Source organism: Vigna umbellata, chromosome 7 (assembly GCF_029865625.1).
Source record: "Vigna umbellata cultivar VRB3 chromosome 7, Vumbellata_1.0, whole genome shotgun sequence".
In the NCBI taxonomy this organism is placed as follows: Eukaryota; Viridiplantae; Streptophyta; class Magnoliopsida; order Fabales; family Fabaceae; genus Vigna; species Vigna umbellata.
Window position 1 is genome coordinate 32,896,928 of NC_142171.1, and position 16,026 is coordinate 32,912,953.

At 36.1% G+C, this 16,026-nt stretch overlaps 1 protein-coding gene across 1 annotated transcript; it reads left to right on the plus strand.

Annotated features, from left to right (window-relative positions):
- Positions 1-3,630: 3,630 nt before the first annotated feature.
- LOC124822496 (metal-nicotianamine transporter YSL1-like) lies at positions 3,631-7,267 on the plus strand. Its single transcript, XM_047294506.2, has 6 exons — positions 3,631-4,092; positions 4,188-4,360; positions 4,673-4,767; positions 5,395-5,529; positions 5,625-5,923; positions 6,173-7,267. Exons 1-6 carry the CDS (start codon positions 3,714-3,716, stop codon positions 7,102-7,104), a joined length of 2,013 nt encoding a protein of 670 aa, XP_047150462.1. The 5' UTR covers positions 3,631-3,713; the 3' UTR covers positions 7,105-7,267.
- Positions 7,268-16,026: the final 8,759 nt, after the last annotated feature.

Genomic DNA, 16,026 nt, shown 5'->3' on the forward strand with positions numbered 1-16,026 from the left:
CATTTTACCAATAACTCACTCAAAATAATCCTACCTACTTTAACTTTACCACCCAAATCTAAAAACCACCGAAAAGGAGTCTCCGCAATCAGTGACTGGTGCTCCTCTAACAAACGCTCGTTCAAAGTACAAATATACTTTGTTGAAAATGAGTGACTAACCCTCAACTGCATAAACGACAAACAAAATTACCAAAATTTAACATAACAACGAAAACCCAAAATCAAAATCGAAAACTCAATCAACACAATGGAGGAAGAACGCATTTACCTTGCTCGTCGAACGCGCATGATTACTGGAACTTCCCATTTGGCAAAATACACTAAACAAAAACGACCACGTTCATAAATTGAAAACAGAGGCAACGAAAACGTACAACGACACCGACGATGGTGAGCGACAACCACAACCAAGACGGAAACCCAAAACAAAAACGGAGAGGTTCAATGAAGATGGTGAACGACAATGAAGAGGAGAAGGGTGTATTTGGAATCCTAATTTTCTTAAACAGTTTACAATTTGAACGTCACAATTTCAGAATAAAATAAAAACATTTTTGGACTAATCAGTTGGTGACACGTGACGGTGTCAAAAATGTGTTAAAAAATTGGTGTTAAAATATCGGGACCCAAATTATTATTGATAGACATTGGTGGTACTTGATTAAACAATATTTTTTATATATGTTTTTGCTAAATTTGGTCAAGTAAAAAATTCACTTTTAAAACTTTTTAAGGCTCAAGTTAGTAAAAGAGATAAATGAGTAAAGTAATTATTAAGTCATCATACTTCCTCCTATAACATTTATTTATAGTCTTCTTAGAATATAAGTAAACAAATACGTTAAATCGATTTTTTTATTTGGAGAAAATCAAATATTATATTTGAAGATATTATATAATCCATTATTATATTATAATATCTTGTAAATATTAGATAATAAATTATTGTTATAATATCTTAAAGATATAAGTTATTATGTAATAAGATATTAATTGTAAATATGTTAGAAATATTTCATAATATATTGGGAGTGTGTACATAACCACCATAACTCGAAAGCTAGAAATAAGATGTATATAGACTATATTGATGAATGAATGAGTTTTGTCATTTGATAATCAGATCTTAGGTTATTTTTGTATGTCTCCACCTTGCTTCAGTCATATAGCTTGGAGGAGCTTAAAGAGACTCAAGGGAGGCAGAAATCATAACTCATTCATTCACTCAGACTCCTCCACTGGAAGTCATCATCCACTACTCCTCTCACTTTTATTTTACCATGTGTTTCACTCCATTTATGAAGTAAGCTTTTAGGGCTATTCCATTGAAATCTCATTATGGATTCTGAGGTTAAGTTGAATTAATGAATTTGTTTATTTTGATTATTCATTTGAGTTATTCTTCTTCTATGTCTTTCATCTGTCAATCATATTAAAAACAATGATTTTTTCATCATAAGGTGTTTGAATCTACATGCATATTAAGCATATGAGTTCAAGGGTTTCTAGGTTTGATTGAGAATCTACTTTGATTTATTTAAGGGAGATAGTGTCGCTTATCGAAGGAAGTTCATTACTCGTGTTGTTCGCCTTACAATTACGTTGAGGCATATATTAAACCCCAATTCCACGTAATAAAGTCGTGCATGTCACCATTTATATTGTGCACCACATCAACATCCATTGATGCTGTTTATGTCCACTTAACGAAAAAAGGGCTTATTTGTTAAACATTTTCAAAATTAAAGACTCATTTGAGACAACTTGAAACTTAAGGATCGAATTGAGATTCCAATACAAATATAAGGAGCATATAAGGGTTTTAACCATTTTATTTTTTCACAAGAGTTAGGCATATTCACGATCCTTTACCCCACCATACTAAGCTCTAACCAATTTAATCACATGACACTTTTATTCATTTACTATAAAATAGACAAAGGTTTTCATACAACTTAACATTCAATGGAATCTACAACCAGAGTCTTACAGAAAACATATGTTTTTAATGTAAAAGCCCTTTTTGAGAGTAAAAGCAACTAATTGTCTAAACTAAAGAAACAAATTTACTATGATAAATAGTACAACAATGCAAACATATAAGTCAATACAAATCAAACAATAATGGATTCAAATAAAAAATAAGATAAACACTCCCTGTTCATACTACAAACAACATCTCTCCCTAAAGTTAGGTAAAAGATCTAAATTTTGAGATCCAATCTATAACAATAAAAATGCATATTGTTTTAAGTGTATTTGGATTTTTCTCAAATCTAAATCCATATTTTTGGATTTCAAATCCAATCAACTTAATTGGATTTGGATTGGATATTTTTTGGACTTTGAAAATCCAATTCTATTTCGCTTAATTGGATTTAGATTGAATTTAATTTGAATTGATTTTTAAAAATTTCAAAATCCCAAATCAAGGTGCGTCTAAGTCAAGTAAAGGAAGTTGAGGACCAAGCAAAGGTTTGCATTAGTCGGTCCAATTGAAGGTTATTTGAATCCGCCCTGATTAAATGTCGACCTGAGATGACCTCGACCGAATGTCGACTGAGTCAACCCCTATCGAAAGTCGGCCTGAGTCGACACTAATCAAACTCAGATCAATGATTCGCTAGAGTCGATCTCGATCAAAGGTTGCCCTTAGACATTCTTAGTCGAAGGTTGGCCCGAGTTGGACCCTATCGAAGATAAACTTATGTTAAGTGTAGCTGAAGGTCGAGACGAATGGATCAAGACTTAAGGTTCTACTAAGTCAACTTAAGCCAAAGAATTGGAATGAGTCAACCAAAACTATGGTTCAAGTCGAGTCAACCCAACCATATTTAATGTACCTAATAGTTAATAATATTAAATTCATCTCACTAAATTTAATATCATTGACAAAGTGGATTCTATCCAGTTTTAAGCTTATTTAAATTAGATCCAAAAAATTCAAATTTAATTGATCTAGTTAAAATAAATATGGGTCTTAATCCTTATCTATTTTTACTAAATCAACTACAGTGATTATAAATTCAATCTATTTTATTGGATCTTTAAAATTCAATGCTCACACTCATCTCTCCCTCTGTATAGACTTTCAATCGCTGATCCAATCTTTGAAAATATGAAAAATCATTCTCCTGTTATCCTAAGAGAAGCTTGACTCGTCACTGAACGAAGAACCAACCCTTCTAATATGGTGTGTGGCGCATAAGAAAAAATCACAGTGATGTTATATTTGCTACAATAATCTCAAATAATGAGTCTCTTACACACGTTAATTTAGCCCATTTCCACTTAAATAATGAGACAAATGTGTTTTATGCATTTAAATTTATTCTCCACTTCAGAAAGGAGACCAAAATCTGAACCAATCACTTAGTAAAAAGTAATATAGTCACTAGTTTAAAAACAGAGATTTTCTTATTTTTAAATATGTTAATTTAATGAAAGAAAACAAATAATTAAACTACTTGTTTTTAAAGAAAACAAATAGTTTCACCCAAAATTCATTATTACTGCTAGTGAAGTGAATGATTGAAGGCATATTTAGTGGTTTAGTGTTCACAAAGGGTGAACATTGTTACGTTGTTATGCAGCTAATCATGGAAAGTGACTGCGGCTGTCTCTCTCTCCCCGATTACATAAATCTACGCCACTACTTCCAATATCTTTGTCTTGTTTGTGTGCAGAGTGAAAATTAAGAGTGGGTGAGAGATGATCTCCTCACCAACCAATATGAGAACAGGAGAGGAGAAGAAACTGGAAATAGAGAAAGAGAAAGAGAAAGAGGTGGTGGATACTGAATGGGATGAGAACGGGAAAATTCAGTCATGGAAAGAGCAAATAACAGTGAGAGGATTAGTGGTGAGCTTGGTACTTGGAATCATGTACAGCATAATAGCCATGAAGCTGAATCTCTCAGCCGGAATAGTTCCTAATTTCAATATCTCTGCTGCTCTCCTTGCATACTTGTTTGTCAGATGCTGGAACAAAGTGCTCCACAAGGCTGGTTTTGTGTCCAAACCCTTCACCCGTCAAGAAAACACCATAATACAAACTTGTGCTGTCTCATGCTACAGCATTGCCGTTCACGGTACATGTTAATTGCTTTCAAAGCATCAGATCCATCCATACATGTAAATTTGCACATATTTTACCCTATACAAGTATGTGTTATTGGTGTTGCAGGAGGATTTGCTTCTTATCTTTTGGGATTAAACAGGAAGACATATGAGTTGACTGGAGTGGGGACTGAGGGTAACAATCCAAACACTGTCAGAGATCCTGGATTTGGTTGGATGACTGCCTTCCTCTTTGTGGTTTGCTTTGTTGGCCTCTTTATCCTCATTCCACTCAGAAAGGTACCGTGCTCCTAACACCACACTTTCATACCACTAAAATCCTATCTATATATTGTCACATGTGCCCAACACTGGGATTTCTTTCTTCCTTCTACAGTGTCATGTTGAACAAAATTGCACAAAGTCAATCACTAAACAGAGTTCAGTTTATTTTGGAAACACTGTTTTTGTATGAAGCAAATGGTCAGAAACTACCTCACTTAGCAGAAACTATGGATAATAAAAGCGAAAATCAGAAAATTAATTAATTATCCAAGAAATCTTAGTGTTAGTAATCCTCATAATGACTGACACTTATTTCTTCTTGAGCAGATCATGATAGTTGATCTCAAATTGACGTTCCCCAGTGGCTTGGCAACAGCTGTTCTCATTAACGGTTTCCACAGACAAGGGGACAAAATGGCCAAGTAGACATCCTATTTATTTAGTCATCAATTTTTTCTTGTTTTTTTTAATAATGATAAGAGTTGGATTTTAAATTTAAATCAATCCTACAAGTTTGTTAGTTAAGGTTTACCTTTTATATATTATAAATTTTTTTTATCATCATAAATTTTGTTAATATAGGAGTTTAATCCAAAATTATAATACCATATTAAAAGTAAAATTTAAATCTGATCACTCTTACAAAATTGATAAAATTAAAATTGATTTATAAGATGAAATTTAAATCATTTGTATATTATAAAATTGTTCTAGTCTAAGCAATATGAAATTTTTAACATGTTATAAGAAAACTTCATAGTAGTATAAATTTGTTTGCTGAATTTCCGATTTTGCTACTGTTTAACACTTAAAATTGGAGTTATAACAGCCTTTCGGATTGAGGTAGTCATAAGACATCATCCACTCATACTTTTTCGGATTAAGAGAAATTCACTCTACTCTACTCTACTTGGGTGAATTATTATGTAGATACCCGTGAAAAGACTAAACGTAAATTTTCAACTGTGACAAACAGCTAAAAAAACTGTCTGCGAAAATGATAAAGGTGTAATGTAGAGAATGATTGAGATGGTTTCGTTGTATTGCAGGAAGCAAGTTAGCGGGTTCTTGAAGTATTTTTCAATGAGTTTTTTGTGGGGTTTTTTCAAATGGTTCTTCTCAGGGACACAGGGCTGCGGATTCGCACAGTTTCCTACCTTTGGATTGCAAGCTTGGAAGCAAACGTATGATCTTAAGTTTAAGGAAGTAGTAATATTGGTGGCGTGGCATTGTTGTTGCACGCGTTACTAATCTAATCTAGTTTTGTTTGAATTTACAGATTCTATTTTGATTTTAACATGACATATGTGGGGGCAGGAATGATTTGCCCACACATGGTGAATCTGTCTCTGCTGCTGGGAGCAGTTCTCTCCTTTGGACTGATATGGCCACTCATCGAACTGCGTAAGGGGCAATGGTTTCCTACCGATTTAGAAGAGAGTAACATGAAGGCGTTGTACGGCTACAAGGTCTTTCTAACAGTTTCTCTCATCCTGGGTGATGGCGTATACAACTTCGTCAAGATTCTAGTTTCCTCATTCCTCAGCGTACTTCAAAAAATTAAGAACCGTGAAAATAGTAAGACAAGTTACCACTCTCACATTAATTTGCGTCACTTTATAACAACAAAAAGGAAGGGAAATATACACACACATAATAGAGTAATTATAGATTAACACAGATTTCTTTTTAATATTTTGATACAATACTGTTTTATTAAGTTCAAAATAAATAAATAATAAACCAATAAAAAAGAATCATACTTGTTAAAATATTTTTTAAGAATTTATGTTAAAATATTATATATATTCTGAATCTAACGTGCAGGGGGCATAGATGAGGAGGGAAACAATAACGGAGAAGAGCTTAAACAAAAGGAAGTGTTTCTGAGGGACAACATTTCAATGTGGATTGGAAGCGGCGGATACATGGTGTTGTCAGTGGTTTCCGTAGTGGTAATCCCATTAATGTTTCCTCAGCTGAAGTGGTACTATGTGGTGGTTGCTTACATTCTGGCCCCATCCCTGGCCTTCTGCAACGCCTACGGAACGGGTCTCACCGACATGAACATGGCCCACAACTACGGGAAAGTGGCGCTCTTCGTGGTGGCAGCCATGAGCGGGAGAGAGAACGGCGTGGTGGCTGGACTGGTAGGTTGCGGTCTGGTGAAATCGGTAGTGTCTGTGGCATGCACTCTGATGCAGGATTTCAAAACGGCGTATTACACGCGCAGTTCTCCGAAGGCCATGTTCATAGGACAGTTGATTGGCACTGCGTTGGGGTGCGTGATAGCTCCATTGAGTTTCTTTCTCTTCTATAAGGCCTTCGACGTGGGGAACCCGCATGGGGAGTTCAAGGCTCCCTACGCGCTTATTTACCGAAACATGGCGGTGCTAGGCGTGGAGGGTTTCTCAGCGCTGCCTCAACACTGCCTGCAAATGTGCTACGGGTTCTTTGGGTTGGCGGTGGTGGTGAACATGGTCAGGGACTTCTTCCCAAAGAAGATTGGACAGTGGATGCCATTGCCCATGGTGATGGCGATACCCTTTCTAGTTGGGGCCTACTTCGCCATCGACATGTGCCTTGGGAGTTTGGTGGTTTATGTGTGGCACAAGGCTAATGCTAACAGAGCAGAGGCCATGCTTCCTGCGACTGCCTCTGGGCTCATTTGTGGGGAAGGCCTCTGGGCCCTTCCCGCTTCCATTCTCGCTCTTGCCAAGATTCACCCTCCTATCTGCATGAATTTTTTTCCTTCTTAGACCACCCTTACTCCTTCATCTTTTCTCTCAAAAACCAAATAATCTTCCAACTCAATTAAAATATATTATTATATAATGTGTAACATACAATTCCACGCCTACACTTATTTTATACTTTTACATCTTATTTTATGTTGAATAAATCAGTATAATTGTTAGTTAATTTTATATATGAATTAATATGTGTCAATTGTAATTGTAAGACATCCAAACATTATGCTAAGGAAATAAATTAGGTTAAACTCAAACGAAGACGGATAGATTGGTTTTAAATCTCAAGGTTTCAAAAATGGATTTCAGATATTTTTATGAATCTCGAAAAAATAGTTGGATTGAGATGTAATGTTAAGTATTAAATTAAGCGTAAAGGAAAGAGAAGAAATACAATACACAATTTTTTATCAGTTCGATTTTACACGAAACTATATTAAGTTCCGGCAACCTGAACTGGATTTTAACTAAAATATAACAAAAGTTATTACAAGCATACCTTGATAACCTAGACTCTAAACATATTCAAAAACTTGGAAAAGTATTCAAGAATTACAAGACTCTAAACACATTCAAAAACTTGGAAAAGTATTCAAGAATTACAAAGAAATGGAAATGCTACCTACAGTCACCTCAAAACTCACAACAGTGGTAAAATACAACAGATTGAATGAATTACAAACAAAAATCTAGAAAGACATGAATTTTAAATGGAATTTACAATCAAAACCACCCATAGCCAATGAGTAAACACTTGATCTTTGATCTTCTTGAAAATCTTTATTAGAGCAGTTTGAACACTCTCAAAATCTCTCTCATTCTCGCTCATATAGGTCTTCTCACTAGTGCAGTCAGGGGAAACGACAACGGTTATTTTAGCTGATAGGCATCAGTTCCTGAACCGAGGCATATTCAGTCGAGGTAAAAAGTGGTAGACTTTATGCCTAATGGTAGGATTATGCCTCGGTTCAAAATTAACCGAAGTCGTTTCTCCCCCTCTACTGCCTCGGTTGGAGCCTGAACCGAGGCAGTAGGGTCCTTTTTTTTATTTTGTTTCTTCTTCTTTAGCCCGTCATATTGAATATCTGGAATCTCCTCCAATTGTTCACCTACTCTGACAAAATCTCCTCCAATTGCCTCTGCTCAATCACCAACTTCAATCTCCACACGTCGTTCTTAACCGTTGGCAACACTTCAAGCGCCGACCCATTTGACAAATTCTCAACATAATCACACGCTACAAACTTACTTCGAAGACCTCCCACTCCTTCTTCAACTCCAACATTGTCACAACAACGTTTTTGCTCGTCCTTCAACAGAAGAAGATAATAGAAAAGACCATAGCTTAACCTCTCTTGCTCTGGCAAAGGTTCTGAAGCATGACCCTGGCCGAAAATACCATAACTAGGGTAATGTTGAAGCACTTGAGCCACAGTCTTGAGAGCTTTGAACTGCAAAATGGCTCCGCAGTCACTCATAACCTGAATAGTATGATGACACTCTTTAATGGTACCCTTCATGGAACAATTCCCCATTTGCTTGATTTTCAGTGAACCTTTCAATGTTCAATGTTGAATGTTTCTCCACTCTCTTTCAATCTCTCTTAACACTGAACCAAACAAACCAAATGGCTTTGCCACCACCGTTAACACTAAACGTCGTCGAATCAGACACGGACAGCGTGTTCCCAACCGTCGCTTCGAGTTCCCTAACGACCCCGTCCCCGCGTCGTTCGTCTCTGTTACAGAGCCTCAGTCCCAGCATTCTCATCATCGTCACGGTCCTCGCCGTCACCATTATTGTTTCTCTCGCGCTCTGCTTCCTCCTCCGCCACCTCAATCGCCGCTGCCTCCGCCGCTTCTCCTCCTCCTCCGCCGCTTCTCCTCCTCCTCCGCCGCGCCCTCCGCATCTGCCTCCGCCACGCCCATATTCTCTTCCAACCGCCGCATCTTACCAGAGATTGTCCACTCCTCGTCCACCGCTGTCGTCGCTGCCTCAATCATCGACACGCTGCCGCTATTCACGTTCTCGTCCGTCACGCGCCGCTCTTCCTCCGCCGACGCCGACTGCGCGGTCTACCTCTCCAAGTTCCACCACCACGACCTCCTCCGCCTTCTCCCTCTATGCTGCCACGTCTTCCACGCCGAGTGCATCGACACCTGGCTCTAGTCCCCATTGTTAAGCCTCGAAGAAGAAAAGAGCACGCGGACTTTAGAATCATTGGATTTCTTGGCAGATTTGGGGTTGGCAGTGGTGTGGTTTAGTTGTGGGAGGAACCTGGGTGACCTTCGTGGGGTGAGGAAGAAGCAACAATGGAGGGCGAGAAGAAATGAGTAATGGAACTAGCAACACAATAGTAATGGAAGCAGCAAAGTGAGCCGACGAAGAAGAAAAGAGCACGCGATGAAGAGAAATGAGCAGTAGGGTGAAAATTTGAATAGCCGAGCTCTATTACCTCAGTTCCACCTCTGACCGAGGCATAAACACCCTTCTACACCAGTTCTGTAGAAATCGATGTCGTAGGTCAAAGTAGGTGAGGTGTAGTGCAGGTCAGGTGACAGTGAAAAAGGTAGGATTTGACAGACTCTTAGGCCTCGGTTCTGCACTAACCGAGGCATAAACCTATTTCCACACCGGTTTTGTTTAGAACCGAAGCACTAGATCACGTGTCAGGCCAAAACGCAGTTTTGAGTTAAAAAGTCTATTTTTTACTAGTGTCTCGCTCATATAGGTCTTCTAGGTCATATAGGATAGAAAATTGTGATGAAATGTTTAATCAAGCTAGGAATATATTCCATTCTTTGGTAAAGACATAGGTGCATTAACATACCTAGCTTGAAAACAAGAAATTGATAAAATAAATCCTTGGTTTTATAGAGAGAGTGAATCTTATGTCCTTAGCATATATCTCTCTAAGTTAGAAGAGCATGCAAGTGAGTGGTGGGATGAAAACAATATCATGTTAGGAAAGGTAGAAAGTCCTCCATTCGTGATTGATATGATTTAAAAACTTGCATGAGAAGAAAGTTTTTGCCTTCAAACATTAAAAGAAACCTAGAACTAATTAGAGATTGCATTGATGATGGAAAATTATTTCTTGAGAGTTAAATGATCATGAGTTTCTTCGTGGAGAACTAGAATTTGGGGCAAGACTTAAAGAACTCAAGGATAAGAAAAAAGAAAGAGAGATTGAGAGAAAAGAAGAGGAAGAAAGGAGAGAAGAAGAGAAGAGAGAGAAGAAAAAGAGAAAAGAGAAGAGGAAGATAGAAGAAGAAAGGAGAGAAGAAAGGAATAAGAGAGGAAGAAAGAAAAGAAGAGAGAAGAGAAGAGGATAAGAAAAGAGAAGAAGAAAAGAAGAGAGAAGAGCAAGGAGAAGAAAGAAAAGGAGAAATTGCTAATGGCAAATCCTATTCTTTCAAAGACTATGAAACCTAAAAGGGAAGGTTTCCAATTCTTTACTTCTTTTCCAATAATTGTTTATTCTTCAACTATTAATTTCTCTTGTAAACCAATTGTCATTCCATATTCTATGCAAGCCTTTTCAAAATATGGCAATTCAAATTTTGAGTTATTCTTATCTTTAAGGAAAGAAATAACTCAAGACAAAAGTGAATTTGGACTTCTAAAATTTCCAAAGACTATAAAACAAAATATTAGAAGTCCTTATTTCCTTTTATAGAAAATTTCTTTCTTGGATCAATATTAATTGAATATATATTTGATGTGTATTGCAGATTCGTGTTTGATCTAGGAGGAAGAAAAATAGATCTAAAAGAATAAGGCCACTACAAGATGGCCATGCTCCCAAGACTGTGTGGATCTTCTTCATAAGGCGATTGCCAGATTTGAGGACAAATCTTTTTTCTAAGAGGGAGGGTATGATGCAATCCTTCTTGATGTACCTTCCTTAATGTTTTCCTTTCGTATTTTTATATTTTATTGTATATGTGTATAAGCTTGCAAGGAGCATGGGTTACTATAAATACCCAACTTCTCTCTTGTATTTGACACTTTTGAGATTAATTAGAATTGAGTAAGAAACTATTCTCTCTTGAAAGTCAAAGGCTAGAGAGTCCAAAGACTTCCTCTAGCCACCTTCCAAGCACACTCTCACTTCCATTTTCCAATTTCCACCGTGTTTTTCTCTCCCATCACCATTACTCCAATCCGCTTCAGCACAGTGGCGTCAACACTCCTTGGCCCGCGTCCTCCTTTGTCTTGCGCACCGCTTTGCCACATCTTCATTTCTCTTTCTCACACATCAGATCCACATAGGCAGAACCACGTTCCATTTCTCTCTCTCTCGAGAGAGAGAGTTCTTCCACTGTAAGTTTTGTTTTCATCACAAATTCGACATTTAACCTCGTTTTCAGACATAGAACCTCATCTTCACCGAACAGTTCTTCGATCTATGGCCTCCGCCAGGGGTTCCTTCATCTTTCTTCATTTTCTTTGATTTTAGTCGATTAAAACCAATTTTGAATCGAATAAACGTTTTTTCCACCGATTAAACTTTGATTTACACTGATCAATCGGTCCAGAATAGGTTTCCTTCTTCTTCTAGGGTTTCTATCGAGTTTAATCTTTCGTTTCTTGTTCTTCTTCGACTTTTTTTGTCATTTCCAGTGTGTTCATACTCTTTGGAGGAAGCTTCCAAGATTCGCGTCGCGCCTACACTCCTCTTCTTGGAGCGCTCTTCCATTGTACTTATAATAAAACATAAAACATTTTCATCTAGACAAAAAATTATATGTTTGTAAGACATGAGGAAGTGTAAAAACACAATCATAATGTTAGAAAAAGTATATTCAATAACAAGAGGATTAATAATCTACATATTCATCATCAGAATGGTCTTTGCTCATCATTCTGCTGCTTTGAAGGTGGTTGGACTGGTGTGGGCTGGATTGATGTGAGTTGCTCTGGGACGGTGGGTGATGGAGAAGATCGTAGCCGGATTGAAGGGACGGTCGACTGAAGTGGTGAAGCTTCGGGCAATAATGTCATGACCAGTTGTTTAAAGTTTGTAAACTCATCTCTCAATTTGTAGTACCTAGTCACGTTGTTCTAGTCGCTGCATATGAGGATTGTTAAAGACAAAATCGTCTATGTGAAACAAACGATCTCATGTTTTGAAATTTAGTCAAATAACATTAAAATGGGTCAACATATGAAAATAACCTAGGATGAAAACACAAGACCTAGAGCCAAAATTCCAAAACACACATGTTGATAGGGGGAGCTATGTGAAAGCTAAAACCATATATATCCCATTTTTTTTATAATGGCAACAACAGAAATGTTTTAATAGTTTCTTTCCCACATTAAGCAAAGTTGTTGTTTATATATTTGATTGTGCTTGAACTATATGTTATGCATATTCATCATGTTTATATCTGTGATATGTGATTATATTTGTGATATTCATTGGTTAAATATTGATAAAACTCTTTGCACCTTGTATATCTGGATGAATAAATTGTTTACACATTTTGTAAAATCTGTTTCAATTCATCTGATATCAGAACATGATTAATTGTGGCAAACTGCTAGTTTTAACTGAATACATTATGTGGATAATCGATTAAAACCCGTGTCTTTGCATGTACTTGATTATTGAGTGTATTGATGATTTTTTGGATGAAAAAGTTTTCAAATTTGTTTAAGTGTGATACTTAACCGATTACACTCTTTTCTTAATCGGTTAAAACACGTGTGCATTGAGAACTCGTTTTTTGATAAATCATAACTACCTTAACGTTCATATTTTTATATGTTATGACTTGCATTCATTACTTAATCGATTACATGCTATGCTTAATCTCTTAAATGCGTTAAATGTAATTCTGTTACAGTAGTATTAATTGTTTAACCGATTACATGAATAACGTAATCGGTTATTTTTCGTCAGTATTGTCATTTCTATAAATTGACGCATAACTCTTTGCATTAAATAACTTTTTGAATCATAACTTTCATATTTGATACAGTTTGTTAAGTGATTAATTGCAAGAGTGTCTGTTCTCCAAGAATCAAGAAGAATTTCATTTGGAAAGAAATCAATTCAAGGATTCTTGAAGAGTTGTTGAACTTTCAAACTCTGATCAATCTGCACTGTTAGGTGTTCTACTAGAAAATCAAAACTGTTTGCAATCATTTGTGATTGTAGTTTCCCTGTTGATGCTGGCCAGGAAGATAACTTATGGAGTTTTGGTTACTTTGTGTGTGGTATCTCAAAGGGGTTGTGATACGCTGTCATTAAAGCTATCAAATTAATACTACTTTTCAAGGCAACTTTAGTATTGCCAAGTAGTATTTAAGAAAGTAGATAGGGTTAAAGTAACCCTGAGTCGTCTCCCAATGAATATGGAATTGCTTTTCAATATTTGACTCTTATGAAGGCTATGCAATGCTCAAGAATAAAAGTGATGTTTGGAGAATGTATGAAGAACAAATAAGAAACTTAGAAACAATTATGATGAAATAGGCTAATTCCACTACTTTCCCAAGATAGATTCATCATCGGTTATCCACATACCATTGTTCAATTGATTATTGTTCAAGTTTCAAATTAAATAAAGTACATTCTTAATTAATTTAAGGGCGATCATGCAGTTAACCAAAGTAGATTCTCAATCAAATGCAAGACCTTTCTAGATTATTCATAATGAATTCAACCAAAGTACATTCTCAATCAAATTCTATTGTGTTTAATCATGTCTATTCTTAAATCTCCTAACCAAATTAAAAGCTAATTAATCAAAGTAAATTCTCAATTGATTATAGTTGAAATCACTACCACCAATCAAAGTACATTCTCAATTAGTAGCAAAAACTCATTTAATCATATGAAACTTCCTAAATTTAATCAAAGTAGATTCTCAACCAAACCTAGAAACCCTTGAACTCATATGATTAATATGCATGTAGATTCAAACACCTTATGATGCAAAAATCATTGCTTTTAATATGATTGAGAGATGAAAGACATAGAAAGAGAGCAACTCAAATCAATAATCAAAAGAAACAATTCCATTAAGTCAACTTAACCTCAGAATCCATAATGAAATTACAGTGGAATAGCCCTAGAAGCTTAGCCCTCCATGAATGGAATGAAACACATGATGAAATAAAAGTGAGAGGAGTGGTGGATGCTTGCTTTTAGTGGAGGAGTCTGAGAATGAATGAGTTATGTTTTCTGCCTCCCCTAGGTCTCTTTATATAGGCTTGATTGGGCTTGTACTCTGAATCTTCTGTTGATAATATATTTTATCTTATATCTAATATCTTCCAAATATTCAACAGATTTAATCGGTTTTTGAGAATATTTGATAATATGTTTTCTAGATACAAGAAGATTTGGCAAATATTATCTTTTGATTTTTATTGATATAGTTAAATAAGGTAATTATTTAACAATATCAAATAAAATATCTTCAGATATATTTTCTCCAAATTATTTTTTAAAATAATTTTGCCCAAAATTACATTTTAACTCTTTTTATTTTATTCAAAATTGCATAGAAGTCCAAAAATTTCCTTTAATTGCACTTTAGCCTTTTCATTCTTTTCAGTATATCAATTCAAACTTTAATTCCAGCTACATCAACAAACATTAGACTATCCAAAATAATTTATGCAACTAAAATCACATTTTAAGCCTCTTTAATTTCCAAACCTTATAAAGCCAATCATCATAAATCTTATTTTAAATCAATCATTTAAGCACAAAAATCTCAAAAAAATTGAATTTTAAAACATAAATGTGGGCATAAATATGCACTCATCAGGTTGCAAAAAGAGGATTGTTCTTTTTGTGTTATACTATAGTAGATTTGGAGTTAGAGAGGAGAGTACATTGAGAGGGTGTCTCTGTATTTCTTGCTGTAGAACTCGATCTATATAGTGGATTTGCTTTCTCGGGTTGATTGAAAGGAGACTGAATGTATGCATTGAGGCCGAACCAATATAAACTGTAGTGTTGATCTTTCTCTCCTTTCACTCTTTTATTTCCTTGCATTCTTTATTTGCTTGCATTCCAAAAAAGATTCAAAGATTTTGAAAAGGTTTTTAAAAGAACAATTTTTATTAAACAAAACCAATTCACCCCCCACCCCCTCTTGGTTGAGAAACTAGGCCAATCTTTTTCTACAACACACAACCTAGAACCTGAACCCCAAACATAGAAAAACATCTAGGAAAACACTTAAGTCTTAGGAATAGGAAAACATATAGGAAAACACTTAGGAATAGAAAAACATATTGGCTAAAACACCTAGACGCATGACTAGCTGATGTCTTATTTGAAAGCTTCCAAGAGAGATTGAGTTAAACGCTCATAGCTTATAATACCTTGATTAGGTATGCAACCTCTCTCAAAAAACAAAATGGGTAGAGACAGTGTGATGGAACCCTCTCCTAGCATTAAGCACGCAAGAAGAAGCTCTAAAACAGATGCACAATGGAATGAGATTTGGTGCAGTGAAATGAATGCATAAAAGGTGTTTGATGAAAGTTTGGATGAAGGTGTAGTATGTGTATGATGCCTCCAAGCTCAGAAGGCCTTCCTACTAAGGAAGGAAGCTAGAGGAGAGTATCTGAATTCGAAATTCAAAGGTGACTAAGGGATATAAGAAACTGAGCAAGCAATTCTGCAGCATTTCATTACATCCAAAAGTGAAAATTACAAAGGAGAGGCCCTCTTATTTATAGGTGAAGAAGGGCCTCAATTTTGTCCTAATTTCCCTCCAAAGTTTAAAATAAGAAACGAGCTTGGAGGCCAAGTCAGCTGGGTCACGGAAAGCATGTTGGGTCACATGGACAATGCTTCCAAAACGTGCTTCAGGCAGCTCTGTTGGCATTGGAGACCCCCCTGTCTGAGGGCGCTTGAGCGGCCCTGGTGCTGATTCCTTGAAGAGTGCTTTTCCCAAA

Coding starts and splice junctions, on each gene's coding strand:
- LOC124822496 (XM_047294506.2), top strand. CDS start 3,714: ATGATCTCCTCACCAACCAATATGAGAACAGGAGAGGAGAAGAAACTG. Junction 4,361..4,672: donor TCCTCATTCCACTCAGAAAG/GTACCGTGCTCC, acceptor CTTCTTGAGCAG/ATCATGATAGTTGATCTCAA. Junction 5,530..5,624: donor TTGCAAGCTTGGAAGCAAAC/GTATGATCTTAA, acceptor TTGAATTTACAG/ATTCTATTTTGATTTTAACA.